At 40.8% G+C, this 20,830-nt stretch overlaps 2 protein-coding genes across 3 annotated transcripts; one reads left to right on the plus strand and one right to left on the minus strand.

Annotated features, from left to right (window-relative positions):
* The first annotated feature begins 254 nt into the window (after positions 1-254).
* On the plus strand, positions 255-7,421 carry LOC139623853 (aldehyde dehydrogenase 1A1-like). Of its 2 annotated transcripts, XM_071482451.1 has the most exons (14): positions 261-881; positions 1,982-2,136; positions 3,083-3,187; positions 3,511-3,651; positions 3,798-3,927; positions 4,088-4,149; positions 4,658-4,786; positions 4,975-5,088; positions 5,262-5,364; positions 5,694-5,878; positions 5,994-6,158; positions 6,310-6,467; positions 6,619-6,693; positions 6,888-7,421. In XM_071482451.1, the coding sequence occupies exons 1-14, from the start codon at positions 821-823 to the stop codon at positions 6,958-6,960; spliced, it is 1,656 nt and encodes a 551-aa protein (XP_071338552.1). In that variant the 5' UTR covers positions 261-820; the 3' UTR covers positions 6,961-7,421. The 2 variants fall into 2 exon arrangements, with proteins under 2 accessions (XP_071338553.1, XP_071338552.1); XM_071482452.1 differs by lacking the exon at positions 5,994-6,158 and having other exon boundaries at positions 255-881.
* A 398-nt stretch (positions 7,422-7,819) lies between these two features.
* Positions 7,820-19,680, minus strand: tmc2b (transmembrane channel-like 2b). The gene is made up of 20 exons (XM_071482453.1): positions 19,442-19,680; positions 19,265-19,306; positions 18,693-19,086; positions 16,688-16,834; positions 15,669-15,759; positions 15,469-15,550; positions 15,249-15,355; positions 15,058-15,156; positions 13,993-14,135; positions 13,740-13,887; positions 13,095-13,289; positions 12,739-12,918; positions 11,226-11,384; positions 10,889-11,017; positions 10,279-10,346; positions 9,708-9,947; positions 8,962-9,087; positions 8,381-8,459; positions 8,154-8,283; positions 7,820-8,052 (listed from the first exon to the last, which is right to left on the minus strand). Exons 1-20 carry the CDS (start codon positions 19,485-19,487, stop codon positions 7,835-7,837), a joined length of 2,823 nt encoding a protein of 940 aa, XP_071338554.1. The 5' UTR covers positions 19,488-19,680; the 3' UTR covers positions 7,820-7,834.
* Positions 19,681-20,830: the final 1,150 nt, after the last annotated feature.

The raw sequence follows: 20,830 nt of genomic DNA on the forward strand, positions 1-20,830 counted from the left end.
TGTGTGTATTTCTAGACCAAAATAGGCGCATCAGACAAAGTTATGTGATCACATTGTTCCTGGGAGACAGTGAAGCAGCAGGAGGCCCCTTATCAAAGCAAACATCTTCCCAATTATGTTCACTGCCTTGTAGATGGGCCTATCCGAGCAGATGGGCTGAACTGATTCATAAATCAGGAGTAATGCAACAAGTGGCCATCACTTGACTGAACACAGCTTGTGGTTGTGGTTCACGTTTTTGAAAGCGTAGTAGGTTATCTTCAGTAAACTACCGCACAGGTGGAGACGAACATAATCACAATGTCAATGTTCTTAAAGTAGAAGTATTTGTTTTGCAGACTCAAGCCTTTGTGATTGTGATATTGTAAATGGATTCCTGGTTTATCGTCAGGTAACTAACGCAATAATGTGGAATCAGGATTTTTACTGTTGTAGTTTCGTGTAACAGCCTCACTGCTCCTTACACGTGAAACGTTTAAAAACGTCACTCGCGGTGTTTCACGCTCACGCGCCTGCCTCTCGAGGGCAAACCGGTGCCGGTGAGCGCGTGCAGGGGAGACCCGAGGAGGAGCAGCCCGAGGAAGACCCCTGCCGCCGCGTCCTCTGCCGCGTCCTGCCGCCGCGTCTCGCCGCGTCTTGCTGCCGCGCCCTGCCGCGTCCTTTTGCCGCGTCCTGCCGCCGCGTCCTCTGCCGCGATCTCTGCCGCGTCCTCTGCCGCGTCCTGCTCTCAAGCGCTGACGGCCGCAGGTATATAAGGCGGCTCGGCGGGTCTCCGCTCCGCTGACGGTGAGACAGAGAGGGAGCGGAGAGAAGCGGCGACATGCCGGTGACCGGAGCAGGAGCCCGCCAAGCTGGAGGCGCCTCATCAGCATCGCCCACAGGTAACGAAACTTTTCACACTTCTGAATGGGAAAGCTTTTACAACCTGAAAACAGTTGCTGCTTCGCGGTGAAAGACCGTACTAATTCCTCTTATTTCCAAATCTAATCCAACTAGTTCATTTTTTTTTAGAAATACTGTTAAAGCTACCGTTTCTTAACCCTAAGCCCTTTCTTCTCAGTGTGATCTGTGGATTATTTTCTCAATTAACTGATCGACTGGTTTGTTCACAGAATATTGTGAACAATGCTCATTACAAGCTTAAAGTGACATTTTCAATTTCTCGTTTTGTCTGATTAAGAGTCCAAAATCCAAAGATATTCAATATAATCAATAGTGAAAAACAGAAAGTTGGAAACAAAATGTTATTGCATGAGAGGTCACTCCAATGATTAATCAATATTCAAAAATGATGCTTACTATTCTGCAAATTGTCTGACCAATTAATTAACCACCATCTCAGCTCTGAAATGCTGAATGCAGGTTTATCCAGATTAGTAGTATTTTTGTGAAACAAAACAAACCTTTGTAGATACTAAAGAGTAATATGTTTATGTTGACTGTGTATTTGTGTGTGTTTGTGTTCAGGGATTGAATGTAGTTGTGGGTGTTGGTGTATAATGAGGAATTTTCTTAATCATGCCTTTTGCATGATGCAAACCTTCATTGTTTCTTAAATTGAGCCCATTCGTGATCAAAGCTTTGAGTTTTTTTTGGCAAATGTGATGAAGCACACCTCTGGTAGTATTTCCCCTCGGCCTGCATCCCGCTGTTCTCTGATCCCCTCTGCCCAAATTAGGTCAGTCCAATTCACCATTCAGAGCCAGCCCGACTTTACGGTGCCAGTCATAACCCTTGACCCCGTGGTGTTACAATGCTGACAATGCCAGTAGCTCATTTGGCAGAGTTTCTGTTACTCCACTGGGTTGGGATGTCGTCTCATGCACAGGGTTATGACAAAACACGAATGGAACTATTCTCACTCAGTGATCCAGATATTAACTTTCACAATCAAGAGGTCACATACACATGCAGTACAGTATATGGGTAAACACACAAATGCACTCAGGTGGACACTGGCTTCCATTTGTGTCTTTTTCAGAGGGAAAACATGCAAACTTGAACTCCCAGCAGCAGTCTGGTACTGAATGCAACCATCAGGGTCCAGACCAGAACCACAAATCACAGCATGCAGACGGACCTGAGATGCAGGCCCTGCCCATGCCAGTCCCAGACCCCCCAATCCAATACACTAAGGTAAGCTGTACCCAGCAGTCAAGGGTCAAAGCAATCAAGACTGAACCAGATGTGAGGAATGATCCAAGCTCCAGTTTGGCTCAGGTTTCTTTGTTCCTGGAGCAAATTTAGCTCATGACAAAAAAGCCGAGTTCCATATAGTTTATCAACAAGACATTCAGGATTTAGGGATTATATTAGAAAATGTAAATTTATCACATATTTACGGTTTGGCTACCTCAGTCATTAGTATGGCACTGTGTGCAGAAAAATCCACTGCAGAGGGATCCTTGTAGGTGTTTCATATTAGAAAGTCACCTTTTAATTACAATTCTGATTTGACGTTAAAAACCGCTGCTTTTGATATTTTCCTTTTATCCTCAACTTAACATTTCTCATGTGTCTCAGTGTTCAATTTTGTAACTGCGTTGCTTTCTTACCAGGCAGGTTGTGAGTCTTATCATCTGTTCTGAATTTGAGTGAATCAACCTGTTGATAATTGGTTCACTTGCCTTTTAATATTGCAGTGTACCAGTGATGTGGTAATTTAGTATTTATGGTTTGTGTCCAAAATGAAAATAAAAAATAAATCGTGACTGCTTGTAATTTGAGGAGAATGAAAATGTGTTTTTTACGAGATGAATCAAGATGAATATGGGAAAATATTTACTGGTCCTTTATCAGGTCAGGTACTGATGAAGGAAATAACCTGAAAATACTCTGCATGCTTTACAGCACACAGATGCACCTCATAAAAATATCAGAGCAGGCAAAATGACTCCCACTAAAACCAGGGAGCCTGTTATTAATTTCATAAGGCTGAGAAGAGCTGACACACTTCACCATGTGTTCAGGACTGTCTTTGATCTGCTCTGAGACAATACACAGAGGGGATACCGCTTGAAGAAAAAAATGTACTTCATTTCTGTGTGTATTATTGCTCTCTACTTCTCCTCCGGTATCTCAGTTGTTCATCAGTAACGAGTGGCATGAGTCATGCAGCGGGAGAAAGATTCCTGTGTATAATCCCGCCACAGGAGAGCTGCTGTGTGAAGTGGAGGAGGCTGATGCAGTGAGTATATTATACATCACCAGTAAGTTACATGCACTTTTACCACTGTACCAGCAAGAACTGGAAAATAAGGTGGAGTAAGTTCACTGTACCATGTTATGCTTTTTGTACAGATGTTTTTGAGTCTGTAGAATTTTCCTCTCCACCCTCTTGCTTTTGTTGGGAGTCTTTCCTTGTGTGAATCCAGGGTCTAAAGATGGAGGGTGTTGAAAGCAGATTGTAAAGACCTTTGAGGCTGTGATTTGTGATATTGGTTCATAAAACTGAACCTGACTGGACTTGATGTTTGTTACCACCTCCTCAATCTGCTCTTCCTCTGGTAGGAAGATGTGGACAAGGCAGTGAGGAGTGCCCGAGACGCCTTCCAGATGGGGTCACCGTGGCGATCCATGGATGCCTCAGACCGAGGTCATCTCCTTAATAGACTTGCTGACTTAGTGGAGAGAGACCGGCTACTACTGGCAGTGAGAAACACACACACACACACACACACACACACACACACACAATAAATCCTCTCTTTGATATTAAGGTTTGAGGTGAGAGATCGGCTGTTTTAATACACTGGAGTAATGGCACTTGAATACTAATTATTGTTTTTTATTTCAAGACCCTAGAGGCCCTGGACTCTGGCAAAGTGTTTCTTATGGCATATTTTGTAGATCTGATGGCTACAATCAAAACCTTGAGATATTATGGTGGCTGGGCAGACAAGATTCATGGCAAAACTATCCCAGTGGGTGAGTCACCCTCATTTCAACACTCTGAGTCCTCACAACTTTAGATTACTGATTTAAGTTATAGACAGAGATATTGCCATGTTTGGCAATTATCTTATTACCTTATTATAGAAAGTAAAAGCTATAGAGTCTTTAAAGCGATCAATTTTTCTTTTTTTAGATGGAGAGTACTTTACTTACACACGACATGAGCCCATTGGAGTATGTGGCCAGATTATTCCTGTGAGTAGAAAAAATAATTCTGTCCAGACACTAGAGAGACAACACTTAACAGCAAATGTTTATAAAATCTAATTCATTTGTTTCTACAGTGACCACAGAAACTGTAATGATCAATACTAAAGTTTATGTGGGCATGGCATTAAAATATTAACTTTTCTGGTTAGAATATTTTGTTTTTTTATAGTTATAGATATTTATAATTTCAGTACACGTGTGATAAAAGTGACACAGCATTATTTGAGAACATCAAATCTTCAGTCAACAATGACAGTAAGCACTTACAATAATTTATTCTCTACACGTCAATTTAAGAAGAAAATCTGAAGAAATCTGGAAAAATTGTTGAACTTGTTGAACCTGAAATCAGTATAATTGATGACTGAGTCTGGCTGTGTCACGTCCTCATATTCTTTAATGTTTATTAAATATTAATTATATTAACCAAAAATGTAGTAATTTTACACGTTCCTCATGCAACTCGAACATGTTCATGCATATCGTCCTACAGTGGAACTTCCCACTGATGATGTTTGCATGGAAGATTGCTCCTGCTCTGTGCTGTGGGAACACTGTAGTCATCAAACCTGCTGAACAGACCCCATTATCAGCCCTGCACATGGCTGCACTCATAAAAGAGGTACTTGGATTATTTCCCCCAACAATGATATAGGATCAAAGAACATGTGGACAAAAGCCATAAACTTGCATTCAGACACTGTCAAGACCTGCATAGCTGTAAAAGTAGAAAGACTTGCTCTGAGACTATGTCTCAGTTAAAGATGAGCATGTGTTTATTATGCTTTCCCTGTGTCTCTCTGGGTCCAGGCTGGGTTTCCTCCAGGTGTGGTGAATGTGGTGCCAGGTTATGGTCAGACAGCAGGCTGTGCCATTTCCCACCACATGGACATAGACAAAGTAGCCTTCACCGGATCTACTGCTGTTAGTATCTAAAGAAATGAATAGTAACTCTTCTCTTCTCTTCTCTTCTCTTCTCTTCTCTTCTCTTCTCTTCTCTTCTCTTCTCTTCTCTTCTCTTCTCTTCTCTTCTCCTAGTTTCCTTTGATCCTATTTACTGTACCTGTGCATCTCACACTGTTGTCACTGGTTGCCAGGTTGGGAAACTCATCCAGAAGGCTGCAGGTGACAGCAATCTGAAAAGAGTTACACTGGAACTTGGTGGCAAAAATCCAAATATTGTCTTTGCAGACTGTGACTGTGAGTATTTTCTTTTCAACAGTTACTTTATTACTTTATAGTTTATAGCCTGTCAGCATTTGTTAACAGCGTTCATATACTGAAGAGATTGCATTATTCTGTGCACTGTTGACAAGAGCAAAATGCTTTAAAATTACTCAATATGCAAATAAAAGTGTGATGACCAAATTATGTCCTAATCCTGGTCAAAACCCGGGCTAAACAGTGCTAAATGTCACTGGAAACTACTGAATCTCAAACAGGGGTGATACTGTACAATCCTTCTTGCTTCCTGTCAGCAGTCTAGCTGCAGCATTTTATACTTGTCTGTGTACATGTCTGTCTTGCAGTAGAGTATGCAGTGGAGCAGGCCCACAGTGGTCTGTTCTTTAACCAGGGCCAGTGCTGTCTGGCTGGATCCAGGGTGTTTGTGGAGGAACCAATCTATGAGGAGTTTGTCCGTCGCAGCGTAGAGAGAGCCAGATCCAAAGTCCTGGGAAACCCACTGCTGCCAGGGGTGGATCAGGGGCCACAGGTACACAAGAACCCTGTTTATTTGACAACTGATATGTTCTAACAGGTCAGGAAGCAAAATGACCCGAACACACAAAGAGGAAATCATTTGAGCTGCCGGTTGCTGTTGTCTGTAGATTGACCAGAAGCAGTTTGATAAGATAATGGAGCTGATAGAGAGCGGGAAGAGGGAGGGAGCCACGCTGGAATGTGGGGGGTCCGCATGGGGTCAGCAGGGACTTTTCATCCAACCCACCGTCTTCTCAAATGTCACAGATGATATGCGTATCGCCAAAGAAGAGGTACTCTGATCTCAAACACATCTGCACATACAAAGCCATTAATCAGTGGTGCAAATAACAAACACAGATTATTTGTGTCCTCATTGTAACACTGCTTTGAATTTTCCTACATCTTCATCCCTGCCACCATCTGTGACTCTGACTCTCTCAGATTTTTGGTCCAGTGCAGCAGATCATGCCTTTCCATAGCATCCACGAAGTCATCCAGAGAGCCAACGCCACACACTACGGCCTGGCAGCAGGAGTGTTTACTAATGACATTGACAAAGCCCTGACAGTCTCCTCTGCTCTGCAGGCTGGCATGGTGTGGTACGGACCAAATCCTCCACAGTTCAGCTTTTACAGTTAACCTGGCAGCAAATTCCTCACAGAAACTTTCCTTAAAGTTACACAGCAATGAATGCGTTTGGTAAAATAACTGTCACATAATGAGGTGAAACTAATGTTGCCTTTTTTCCAGGGTGAACTGCTACAACGCCATGAGTACTCAGTGTCCGTTTGGTGGCTTTAAGATGTCTGGTAATGGGAGGGAATTGTGAGTATGATCTTTTAGGCAATAGCCCTTTAAACATGCTGTATTTCTGTCCACCACACAGCTGCATATAGCTCGGTACTCATAATGTTGCAACCTTACCAGTAAACGTTGCTCATGTAATGTGAGGAAACAGTATCACAATTAAATGTAGCACCTTTTCATTGCATAATCAGTGTTTCCTTTGTTTATTTTAGGGGAGAATATGCTCTTCAGGAGTACACAGAGGTCAAGGCAGTCACCATCAAAATCTCACAGAAGAACTCATAACACCTTCATATCACAGGAAGGACTTTTCCCTGCCTTTTCTCTGCCACGCTATGGCTTCAGATGCTCCGCAGATGTTTTGCATTAACCATGTGGCACCGGGACGACATTTATTTCTCTCATTTCTGCTGAGATAGTCACTATTTTTTCAATGTCTTCTCAGTGTTACGTGTCTTTTGCCTGATATTACTGTGACAATGCTGGCTCTCATGTATCCGTGTCCCTCCTGTGTACTATCTCAGATGTTTTACTTTAAGAGTTTAGCAGACTGTAGGTTCTCTGTTGTAGTGTCTCATTTGTGTTTGTTAGTTTAGAAAGCCTGTTTTTGTTCAGAGGTAACAACTTCAATAGCACTTGGCCAGAAATGAATTATTTAATTGATGTCATACAAAAAAAGACAAAAGACATTTTACAAACTATTTACAGGGATTTTAAAATGAAATCAATAAAATTGTTGACCCATATTGACAACTACTAAACGTTGATTTCATATATCTGTATTACAACAAGGTATCGTGCCAAGGTTTTTGATGATATTTTTGCTGTCATAATGCGAGTAATTCAGATAAAACAGTCACTTATGTGTCTACACTGCAGTAATTATAGACTTTTTCAGTGGTTAATTATAACTGATGCATGTTTAAAATACTAGCTATAACGCTTTTCAATTATGCAGTAAAGTAACTATCATAACATAATAAACATGTGAAAAATGAAAAATCCATGCAAATTAATTTCTAAAAAGTCTATAGTTATTGCTGTGGTGCATCCGTCCTCCATATATGTGACCATGACCACAGCAGTCATGCTAACAGACACCTGTTGTTTGTGGTTAGTTGCAGGTATTATTTGGGTTTTGGTCCATGAACCATGTCTCTTATTGCCTCGGAGGCCCACCCCGACCTCTTCCTCTGCCTGGGCCAGGTTGAGGCCCCCTGACATTTCCAGGAGGCCCCCCTCTCGGCCTTGGGGCACGGGTCACTGGCCCTCTGGGGTTTGGGGCAGCCAGGGACACGTCCTTTTGCAGATTAACCCCCTTCCCTGCTGCACCTGGCTTCGTTTTGGGAGACTTGCTGCCCTTCTCAATTACGACATCTGAGAGGGCAGATTGACAGCAAAAAGAGTGGTGAGGACAGTCAGGTGCAAATTGGCTGATAGCATGTGAAATAAAGGAATAAATGAGTGTGTGCGTGTACCGGGTGGGGGTGGCTCTTCCTCGGTGGGAGGCGGTATGAGAGACTTGTTTGGCAGCAGGTCCTCCAAGTCTTTCATCACTTGATTAGTGCTGTCCTTGTTGTTCCTGCGGTTCTTCTCCTCGTCTCGAGCCTAAAGTGTCCACCAATAAACCAGACAGTCATTTCTTTGATTGAATCTTGAACAAATGAGATATTGGAAAAAAGGGAAAGAAAACACCCATACTGACCATTTGCATCTTCTTTTTAAGGTCTATGTTTGCTTGTTGGTATCCTTTTGACACTGTATTCAGGTAGTAGATGGCCAACCTGTTATATAGGATTAGAGGTCTTCTAGGCAAATTGTAGGCCATTGTAAACAGTAAAGCAGCTTAGGGCAGTTGACAAGTTTTATGACTTTACTCTCTACAATTACACACATTAATTCTGGCATTTTCAGACTAAATTTTTACACATTTGACTATTCTATGCCAAAAAAATAAATAAACTGCGGGATTTGAAAATATCTGACTTTGGCGCCCCCTGTGGCATTATCAAAAAGACAGAGTGGGAGACAGCAATGCACAATTCTACCATCCACCATTATGCCATCAAATAATTTAAAAAGATGCCATAATCCCATGAAATCATAGTCACATGAGATCTACACACAAAAATTGAAAAACTGAACTCATAACAGACTTTCTAATGTTATTTCAATGCCTTCTTTCATTTACCTTCCTCTCCAGTACATGGGATGGCATTTCACTTCCTAATTTGTTTTTTTGTAGATACAACACAGTATTTAACTTTATATTTAAATGATACATACACCATGAGGAGGACAGCAGGCAAGATGAGTCCTGGGTTGGTGGCATAGTTAAAAATGTTCCCTATGAAGGACGGTAGATCCTGTTCTATAGTCTCCATGACCACTTCATACATCTTCTCTTGACCACTGGTGGAAAGACATGGACCAAAATTCAGTGCACTGTTTGTTGTATCTAATCTTTGGACAAAAAAGTATTCACCAAATTGCATGTGTAAGACAGTTTTATTATGTCAAAGCATAAATGTGCTTGAATGACCTGGAAAGGGGCAGCAGCTGAAGTCTAGATATATGCTAACTCTTTAAGCCACATACATTTGTGTTTAATATTGTACATGGTAAATAAAATGTCTTTTGCCTAAGTGTAATGTCTACTGCAACATTATGGAAAATAAATGGTATGATAGTCCCAATACAACCCAGCAGTAATTTATAAAATGTTCCTTCTTTCGCTGAACAGAACCAGAAACAGGTGATATATATAATAAATAATCAAGCTGTTGCTCTGTCAAAAAAGTGGCTAAGGGGTGTGTCAAAAATTCAGGAGCCTGAAATACTAAAAACAAGCAGTACATTTGGATAAACTGACTTTAGAGGTTTTAAATTGTTTCAGGTCAATACAGTTAATCAACTTACTAATTTACTTTTAACATGCAGAAGAACTCACCATGAACTATCATGGCAATCCAACTTTGTGATATCAATTCAAATTTCACTATCATGTAGTCTGCGGTTCCAGTCCTACCAACCTGAATGGCCCACAGTCGAAGGAAGGGGGCAAGGTCATGATGGTGTAGACGACTGGGAGCAGGCTGAGGAACAGCACAAGCAGCAGCAGACCCATGTAGAAGTTGTTTGACCGTGAGGCCTTGAAAACTCTCTCATGAGGAACGTTACAGGCCATCACTGCCCAGCACTGGTAGTACATCGAGCACACGAGACGCAGAACATTCATGCCCACCAGACCTGGAGCATAAAATGCCCCCATCCTGAGGGAAACAAGTTACCAACATTTTATCGAAAACCATTTTCGATAAAATGTTGGTAATATCAACATTTGTAACATTTGATGTTGATATTGTTGGCTCCAATATCAACATCCAAACCAAATAACACATCTAATTTGAAGTGGCAGGCACTACACAGTCTGTATTTTGTTAATTATATACACAGTGGAGACAGACAAGGACAACCAGAAACATGAGCTGTTTTTCATCAGAGGGAATCTCATTAGTTAACCACTAGACCCATTAGAGAATCCCTGTTTATATAGGAAGAGGAAGAAAATAAAATCAACCATGCAGATGTAGAGTCAGTCACCATATCATTCCTTGATTGAAGACAAGTCCCAGCACATTTCCACTGATGTCAAACTCTCCATATGAAGGCTGGTATAAAAACAACAACATAATTAGCATGTTCATTTGAATTAACAAAAAACAGGCTGACACACTTTGCATCTGACCCTCTCTCTCTCTGTGCTTATGTTTTGCTCTCTCTCTGTAATTAAGTTCTTTTTGCAGTGTCCTCTTTCACTCAGTGTTAGGGATCACCTGTCCTGCCAGATGTCATTGTATGGTATCAGGTTGACCTGGATCCAATACGAACTGTGCTGCACTCTCATAGAGCTGACTGACATGGTCGCTATACAATGATGACATAAACACTAATTTAACTGATACACCCACTTCAAAGTCACATTACTGCATAATAGCTGATACAAGAGGCACAAATGTCTCACTTAATTTCATGTAGAGGATGGTTGAAAGAACAGCATATTCAAACTGTGTAAGTATTGTTAGATAGATAAAAAGGAAATTATTATTTATTTTTTAACTTATTATTATTTTCAACTTTTAACTTAACCAAACAACAAACATAATGTGCATGGAGACACCGTAACCCACTGACACACATTGTGATTACTCACAAATCCAGCCTCCAGGTCCCAGCACCAGCAGTAGTTGAGGAAGCGGACGATGACAGCTCTCAGGAAATCACCAATCAGGATTGTCAGATAGGTCACTTGCATGTCTGACACGATTAGCTTTGCAAATTCCTGTAAAGAAAAGGAAACCAGTGAGAAAAGATGCAAAAGAAATAAGAACAAATAGAGACCGACCAATGAAAGTAGGCATGTTATCTGTTCTGTTTGATTTGAAGTGGGGTGAGGAGGGTGGTGCAGAAATGATGCTGCAGATGGAGTAAAAGTACGCCTCTACTCTCCACCCCTAATTTCACAACAGTATAAAAGGCCCACTACTGACTATTCCCACTCCGGTCTCCCAGCAGGGTCCTCTGACAACATCAGCTGGGTTCACATCTGGAGGAGGCACATCTGTCGTGTTGAAGTGGTAGCTGTAGTTGGCATAGTACTGATTAAAAGACCATTCTGTGGCGTTCTTGATGATCTTCTCTCTCTCCAACTAAAGAAAAGAAAATACATCAAGGACTAGTCAAGGCAAAGTCAAACTTTATTTCACACAATTTGCAGACATGGAAAGAAACAGTTTGCAGCTTTGAGTCAAAGGAATTGTTTGGGAAATACTGTTCACTTTCGAACTGAGAGTTGAGAAGATTATTACCACATCAGCCAGCCGCTATATAGCTTATTCCAGCTCAAACACTGGAAACAGCAGATTTTGTCACCTTCAGACACAGCCACACCAGCTGCTTCCTCTTGACTGTGTCATAATTCACGCTCTTGTGTAATTGGTGTACTCATGGTCAGAAAATTGAGTGAGGACACTTCTCACCCTCAGTGGTCGCCATCTTGGTTGTTTGGCAGGAGGGGACGGACCACCTACATATTTTCAACTTGTGAAAATGGTGGTCAAGGTAGGAGGACAGGTCATGGGTGCTGACGGCGATTTAATCTCCATGTCGCATGAAACAAGGAGCTCACAAGTCAAGTGAGCAAAGCAGCCAACCAGCTGATATTTTGGCGGTCAATGATTTGATCATTCCTGAAAGCGCATAACAGCCTTGTTTGATTTGAAAAAACACTACCCTGTCGAAATTCACACGACATGTCAGTAAGTAGGTAGTGTACATAGTATACTACATGTAAGCTGGCTAATGGAAATATTCGCATTGTGGCACAGTGCATGTTTCCCGTTTTTATGCTAAGTGAAGCTAACCAGCTGCAGGCTGGCTAGAAACAAGGTCAGCTAGTCTGGCTCAGTCCAAAGGCAACAAAATCCACCTACCAGCACCTCTGAAGCTTACTAATTGAGATTGTTTAATTAGAACAAAAACAGCAGTTTGCCATTTAACTGATAATTATTGGTATTTCCTGTTAGTAGGTTGTTACATTCAGACAGAGCCGGCCTAGCCCCAGTCTCAAGTTTTTCTGAGCTAAGCTATGCTAAACTGCTAACGACTGTAGCTTTCTATCTAATTGACTGACATGAATTATTATCAATACTTTTAGCCAACTAATCACCAGCAAGAGTATAAGCGCATTTCCCAAAAAGTCAAACTTTATTTTTTTAAAGGTATGTAGATTTAGGCGATGCTTGTTGTTTAAGTGTAAGTGCTTTTTTTTTTTAAATTTTAAGTTAAACTGCAGGTTAATACAGCATTTTAAAAGCCAGTCAGAAATGTAGCTGTTTTGCTCTGAAATTGTTAATATCTACAAGAATTAATCCTATAACATATCAGAAGCCAGAGCAACGGCAGCAAAGGAGTAGTGAGTCTCACCATGTGAGATAGTGTTCATTAACATGGGTAAGAAATGACCCCAAATGTGTTTAAATACCTTAGAGTCATACATCATACCTTGGCAGTAACCTCATCAAACAGGGCAAAGAGGAAGGTGTAAAGGTTTCCAAGGAAGAGGGCAAAGATTCGACCCAGCTGCCACTTCAGGGCAATACGAGGGTGGTAATCCTCCAGCTCTGCAATGGTTTCAAACAGAGGAGGACACACCAGCCCCAGCAGAGACATCACAAATTCCACCTGATACATCAGACAAGAGGGGGAGGTTACTAATTTTATTTTCCATTTTCAAGCTTCACCTCTCCCATATTGACATAGCTCCTTGTGATCTCATAATCACAAGGATATCATCATAAAATAATGATCTGAAAATTCATCACATAAAAGCTCAATTTTGATGTTGAGTGTCAACCTGCCTCGTTCTTTTCAAACCATGAGAGATCGTCGCTCTTCCTCGCAGCAAACTCCTGAGAGCGTTTCACCACAAAGTAGATGAGGTATCCACTTCCTCCAAGGCAGCACAGGATCAGAAAGTTTGCAAGAACCCTGAGGAACCGTCGGAGATGGATGTTCTCATCTTTCTGGTTCTCCTGTTCATCCACAATGGATTCCTACAGTAGAGAAAAAATTAATGAAAAAATGCCTCTACAAAATGTATGCTTTATGTATCACGTTGTACATTTCAGAATTTAAATCTCACTGCAAACCCTGTAAGGAAAACAAGATTAAAGGAAACATCAACCCCACAATGCTCTTATATTGGTGTAAACTGTACTTTATTATTCTGAAATGTTCAGCATTCCAGCGTTTAATTTCCTCTAGTAGATAGTCTTTTAATTTCCTGGTGTGCCCACCTTCCCTCGATCTCAAGTTCATAATGATTTTCCAGAATACCTCTTGTAAGAGTAAGCCACATGCCTCCTGAAAACACGTCTCGTGGCTGATGGTACCTCCCTTAAAGATATTCCCTTGGTCTAAAAGGAAACCCTTGCTCTCAAAAAATGTTTTGTCATTTTCTAAGTTCATCCTCCAAACACACACGCACACACACACCTGCTAACCTTGAAGCTGGTGGTAATAGAGGCGTACTTATTGTCTGCCGTCTCAGGGTTTCCTATCAGGAAGTCCCAGCTGGTGAACATCTTCCAGCTGAAGGTGAACTCTCCCTCCTCTGCCCCGTCTCCTCCCTCATCTGAGTTACGAGCCATTCTGAGAAAAAGGAGATCTAAAAAATTTAAAAAATAGCCCTCAAACATCTCCAACTGCATACATGTGACGTACACCTGTTTGCTTGCATTAGTGTGTCTGGCTTACGTTCTAATGACAACCATCAGGCTGTATCCAAAGAGGCCAACACCCACCAGCAGGTACGACAGAGGGAGTCTGAACTGCAGCAGTCCAATTGTTCGCTCGTTGTTGTAGTACCCATAGAACAGAAAGGAGTACTTGCAGTATCCCTGTTGGTGGGGTACACAAAGAAATATCCATTCTTACAGACACATATCACAACTGTACAAGCATGTGCAAAGCAACTTTCACACTTTTTTTAAAAACAAGACTAAGAAAAAGTTAAACTATAGCAAATAAAATCATAGAATCTTGTGTCAATGTTGAATTATTAAAAGGAAAAATGAAGATCTGATCTGTGGAGTAGTACTGATCCGTAAGGCCAGTGACATTGTGGGGATGGAGCTGGACTCTCTGACAGCGGTGTCAGACAGGAGCATGCTGTCCAAGTTACACACCATCCTGGACAACGCCTTTCACCCACTCCACAGTGTGCTGGTCAAGCACAGGAGCACCTTCAGCAATAGCCTTATTCCCCCACGTTGTACCACAGAGCGCCACAGGAAGTCATTCCTGCCTGTGCCCATCAAACTGTACAACTTGTCCCTCAGAGAGCCAGACGCCAAGAGTCAACAGAATGACACTGGACTTATTTCATTCTTGTTAGCAATAATTCAACTGAGTGCAATATCCAATACAAGCACAATTTTAAAACTGGGCAGTTACCTACCTATATAGGCTACTGTTACATTTATATTTATATTGTATATCAGAATTTAAGGACATTTTACATTTTATGTTTATATTTCAATTTTTATATTTTTTTATGTTTATATTTATCTTATCTTTATTCTTTACCTCTTATATTATTCACTATTCTTGCTGTTACTCTTGATGGAGCAACTGTAACAACTGTAACTGTAATTTCAATAGTATTTTGATTGATTGATTGATTGATTGATTGATTGATTGATTGATTGATTGATTGATTGATTGATTGATTGATTGATTGATTGATTGCAAATATCATCCACCTATCTTCATAAGTTGAGGCAGGTTTGATAAACTGATGACTGAAGCTAAGATCCTCACCTCAAAGTCAAAGAGCACGGAGTAGTCCATGGCTGAGGCCTGCTCGCCACGGGGCACTGTTTTCCTGGGAATGGAGCCGTAGGGGAGACCCATGAGGACCTAAATACAGAGAGGGTTCAAGAGATTTGAAAACATGAAAAGTGTCTGTTACATCCAGTATCACCTCACATGTATTATGAGAAAGTCTGTACCTCAGGCAGCACCACCAGGCCAAACATGAAGCCAAAAAGGACCAGATTCAGACCATACATCCACCTCAGGAAAATAAAGTAGGATGCCACAGATGACCCAAAGTGACCTATGATTAGGAAAACAGGCAACCTAACTTAGAAATGTGGCGACAACTTATTAAACAGGAAGTATTTTAGCTCAGTGATTTTTTTTTTCATATAAGGTCATTGTGGTACCAACTTTCTACTTCCTTAATCTTCCTTTCCCAGGGTATACAGGCTGTTTTGAAGTTCTCAAAGTCACGTTTAAACTTGATAAGTTTCTAGGGAGGAAAAAAGTTAAAAATGATCATCCACATCACAAATGGATAAAGTTGATTTAGCTAATATAGCATTACTCTAGCTTCAAGTGTTAGTAAAGCTGTAACATGAACAGATTACCTTTGTTATCATGACTTTGAAAGCGTACAGCTTCCTGCCTCTTCCTTTCCCAAGAGCTCCTTCAAACTTTTCAACAAACTCCTGGGCCTCCCTGTGTGACCAATCAGAGAACACACAGAAAACCATGACCTACCTAACCCTTGAATGAATTAGTCAGTGGTAACAGGATGTTGAGACAACAGGCGTGGGATGTTTAACTGATTGATAATACATCACTACACTTGGTGAGCAGGAGGTCAGTCAGCCACAGCAACATGCATTAAACAGTGTCAAGCTCATTAAAAAAATAATGCAGCTCACCTATCATGTTCCCTTCCCAGAGCCATGCTTACACTGATCTGTGCATAGAGAAACATACACACTTACCTCACACGCACACACTCACACACAAATGCACTAACCTATGTAACTCCCAGCCTTGACCCTGGCTTTCCCAAGGCTTTCTAATAGTGAAGATGTCCAGCGAGCCTTGTGTGGATTTATTGACAGCTGTCATCATGTTACTATTGTGCATCTCACAGAGGGTGAAATTCCCGTAGCTGAATAAAATATTGAATGCGAGTCAACGAATTCATACCTGGGTCTAATCACATTCAAAGGTTTAAAGCTTTAAAAAAGTCTTATATGTGTGAGCATTATACCAGAGCTCAGTTCTGCCAGTGTCCAGTTCTTTAAAAGTGCGATAGCTTTGATTTGTAATATGACAAAACAGGGTCATAGGAAACCTGCTGTAACGTCTCTGTAAAGAATCTCTGTTTAAAGAAATCGACTACAACCGAAGTAGTGCTGACAAAGAGAAATATCAAACAGATAAAGCAATGAATAAGTTTTAATAATGCATGATCAGCATCACATGTACATGACATAAGTGATGGTTGGCATTAGGGAAAGTGAAAAAACAAATGGGCAACATGCAAAGTAGAAAATATAGCAGCAACAACCAAAATTTAAAATAATCACAAACACACAGCCGGAGGATGTGAGTTAAAGTTGGCCATTGTTTTGGTTTTTGCTTTTACTTGAGCACTATGAGTCTCCTCTTCATGCGCCAGGGTTTGTTCCTTAATGTAGCGATCAGTTTCTTCTTCTCTTCTACCTGTTCCTGCAGAGCTTCGATCTCTCCCTCCGACAGCGATTCTTCGTCAGAGTCAGACGAGGAAGAGGAGCTGATAAAGGGAAAGATGTGTCACGTGCCATGGACTTGACAAGGTGCTACAGGAGCCATATTTAAACATCAGACAGCAACAGAAACCTCTGAAAACCCGAAACCTCAACTCATCTGTATGTGAAGAATAACAACAGAACAAAACAGAAGAAGAGCAGAAACTAGAATGCAATAAAATGTAAAAAGACATGTTTGTTGTTATTTAAAGTCACACCAAAAATGACCACCATCAGGTTATTTTTCTTTTTTAAATTTAGTGCTTATTAGCAAATGTTAGTATGATAATGATACATTGAAATTGCAAACATGGAAAACATTAAGATGTGCCTGCTAAATATCACAACATTAAGCATTTAGCTCAAAGCACTGCTGTGCTTGCAGCCTCAAAGCCTCAATAGCATGACTTTTAGACTCTAAGAGCCTGGTAATGGCAGGAAACTAGTTTGTACGATGTATTATCAAATCATGTCTGAAAGCAAAAGTGTTCAATAGCTGCTCCAAATGGTCAGGGTGGGGTGAAAAAGCTATAGCAGTCATAGAAGGGGGGAGGCACAATAATTGTTTAAATACAAGGATACCGGGACACATTTTCAGACTTTCTCTCCTGAAAGGTATCGCACTCACAACACACTCAAAAAGTACCAGAAATTGTTGTGAAATGGATGGATGAAAAAAAAAAAAGCTACAGAGAAATGTTTAACCCCTTCTTACTTTCACGTGGCTGCAAACTCAGCCAATAGCTGTGTGAAGTGGGTGTAAATGTCAGAAATTTCAGAAAGCAACAGAAAGATTGGACACAGACAGAGGTGGCAACTAGCTGGTGAGCAAATCGAGCATTTAGCTGATAAAGAGCCAGATATTTCCCTTAGGGGTTGGTAGAGACCAAAACAGAGCTAAAACAAAGTGACTATTGGACTCACACTCACCAGCTGATGAATGATTCTGTTTCTCCATAACTGCTGGATATGTAAGTTTGCTATATTACATAACTTATACGTCAGTGTTGTGCTCATAGCTTTTTTCCTCTGCTGGAAAGTGGCCACAACAAAACAGTTTTTACAGGTTTAAAACATTTTGTTGAATTGATTTTCTCGATGGCAGCATGCATCCTGCTATCTGGGGGTCGCAAAGATAGAAAATTTTCAAATCACAAACACAATAGTTTTCAGACAATTCAAAAATGCACAGGGAGCTAGTGAAGGGAAGCTTTTACAAATTCGTCAAAAGCTTTGCAACACTATTTTGATAAGCTAAAGACAGGCACTTTAAAAAAGGTTTCTTATACCTTTATGCAGCACTTTTGTCAAAACATTTTTAAAATAAAATTATAATGTTAAATAATATTGACTTGAACTCCATTTACAAAAAAAAAAGTTCAGATCTTGTCTCTTGACACTTAGAACCAGTCGTTAGCTGCTTTTTAAAATGCAGCCAACTACCAAACTCTCAGTGAAACAGTAGGAAGATGAGGTGTCTCAGGATGTTTTGTAACGTTGCCTTTGTTTTAAGGCAGCAGTAAATAATGAATGAACAAATGAGGATCACACCATCACTATTACCAGCAGCCAAAAGTCTTTATCTGCCTATAAGTGTTAACAACTGACAACTGAAATGCCACATTAAAAACCAGATATACTGTAAATGCAATTTATTCAGGGAGTGTGGATTCTGTCTTGTAATAATATTTGATTAAATTTATTTAATTAGTAGTGCTTTATCCCCCTGAATACATAGCACATACAATAACTTCATATTACCGGAGTCTGCCAGGAATCTGCATTAGAGTGCATGGAGAAAAGCCCATACGAGTGTGTGGAGCGTGCAGGTAGGTGAGAGACAGCTCTCAGAGAATACTGCACCTGCTCAACTTCTTCTTCTTCTTGTCCTTCTCATCATTTTTATCCTTCCCTTCTTTCCCTTTAACAATTCCTTTCTTCTCCTTATTCTGCTCCTCTTTCTCCTTTTTGGATACTGCTCTCCCTCCTCTTTTCCTTTTCTCTCCATCTTCTTCGCTCTCCTCATCACTCTCCTGCTTAGCAGCTCTTCTCCTGGAGGCTTTTGATCCTTTGCTTTTCACACTCCGACTGTCTTCCTCATCATCTTCATCGCTGTCTCTAGCCCTGGCCTTCTTCTTCCGTCCCCTCCTCCGTGGCGCCTCGTCCTCGTCCTCCTCATCTTCCTCATCATCACTGACCTGTTTGGCTCTACGTTGTGGCCTGGCCCTTCTGTTTTTACTTCTCTTCCTGGCGTCATCTGAGACATACGTGTATGCATTTTTATACTTGGAATGGCAACACAGTTTATATTCCCGAGCCCAATTTACATCATCACATCATCAGATTGTGACAAATCTTCAAGATATAGCCAATAGCTGCACAATTTAACTGTATATCTGATGAAAACCAAATGAAAATTGTTTCACAAAACTCACCTTCACTTCCACTATCTATCACAGCATCGACCTCCATCCCAACTGGAACGTGTGAACAAAAATATACAAAAATATGAGCTAGCAAACATAAAAATCTCATTATCAATATATTGAAAAGATGAATAGTTAAAGTTGGAAATTGACTGTAGGTAAAAATGTTTTAAAAAAACTTCTCACCATCTTCAACCTTAAGTGCAACATCGTTTTTTCTCTTTGGAGGCATACTTCTGGGTCCCTTTTAGTTTTCTCTGTGCTCCTTTTGTCCAGTTAGACCTCTTCTGCTCACGTCAGACTCTGCCTCATCTCCAGCCATGAGTCACTCACTGATACAATTGTGACCGTACTGTGTCAAAAAGCCAGAATGCACACACACATACACTAACACACAACACACACACACATGTTTGAAAGGGTGTTCCTTTGTTTAGGCTGGAGCCCAGGCTCCTTGACAACCGTCAAAGACACACAGTCCATTAGATGATAATCAGGAGCCCGGGGAGAAAACAGAGTCCAACAATGGACTTGTCAATCAAAATGCTAATTGATATTTGACTAAAGCAACAAGAGCACACATGCAGTCCACATGCTCTGACTCCAGTGTTTATTTACATTCAGCTTGTTTTATTGTCATATACTGTATGTGATTCTACAATGAAACAGTTGTGACACCAAAAACTGATGGTTGGACATTTGCCATCATTCACTTGTGGCCCAGAAAGGAGACACCGGAGCAAATGAAGACATAAAGGTCAGGTCTCATTAAAGTTGGATGGAAGCTTAAGTAATCCTGAGCGAAAAGAGAAACAAGTCACTGCATTTAAATACTGTACGCAGTGTCCTGTTTGACTGTGAACATATATGACTTACTGTACTCAGTGATAAAGCGTTTTATTGAAGGGACAAGTCAGACAATTGTACAAGCTGTTCATTAAAGGAAAAGTTATTTTTTTCAGTCTTATTTTAAAACAATACTGACAGGCCCATGTGTACACTGAAAGAGTAACTGATCAGTGCAATCGTTGCTCCTGTTTCTACAGCATTTCTAGTATATGTAACAAAATCCACATTCATAGTCCTGTTTATAAAAGCCAATAATCCAAGTTCATCTGAAGTTAAAATATGAGGCTGCACAGTCAAACTAAGTGGGTAGCTTTGAAAGACATCATCTTTTTTTCAATGAAATTATGTCTTTGTGTTATTAGTGTTACTATCTTAGGACAACAAGGGAACACAAATTGCACTGCAAGTCTGAAAAGTGCCCACCTGATCTGACTAACTCATAATTCACAGGGTCTAAACTTTGAATCAGTTTTTGCTTTAAGACTTAAAAGAATGTGAACCTGTCCTGTCATTAATAGTTTGTTTAGCACAACAGTGAAAGGGGGTGTAAGTGAGGCCTGATGGATTTACAGTGCAGCCTGAATTTTCCACATTATATGTTTCAAACACTAAGAGGCAGGTACTACCTGTGTGGTTATGGTCAAATGTCAGATCTGACCTTCTGAATAATGCAGTAGGAAACAAGAGACTCTGGGCTGGGCTAACACAGAGAGCAGCACACCTCCG

The sequence above is a fragment of the Trachinotus anak genome, unplaced genomic scaffold (assembly GCF_046630095.1).
Source record: "Trachinotus anak isolate AG129_WGS33_773 ecotype Australia unplaced genomic scaffold, CSIRO_AGI_Tana_v1 ptg000008l, whole genome shotgun sequence".
Lineage (NCBI taxonomy): Eukaryota > Metazoa > Chordata > Actinopteri > Carangiformes > Carangidae > Trachinotus > Trachinotus anak.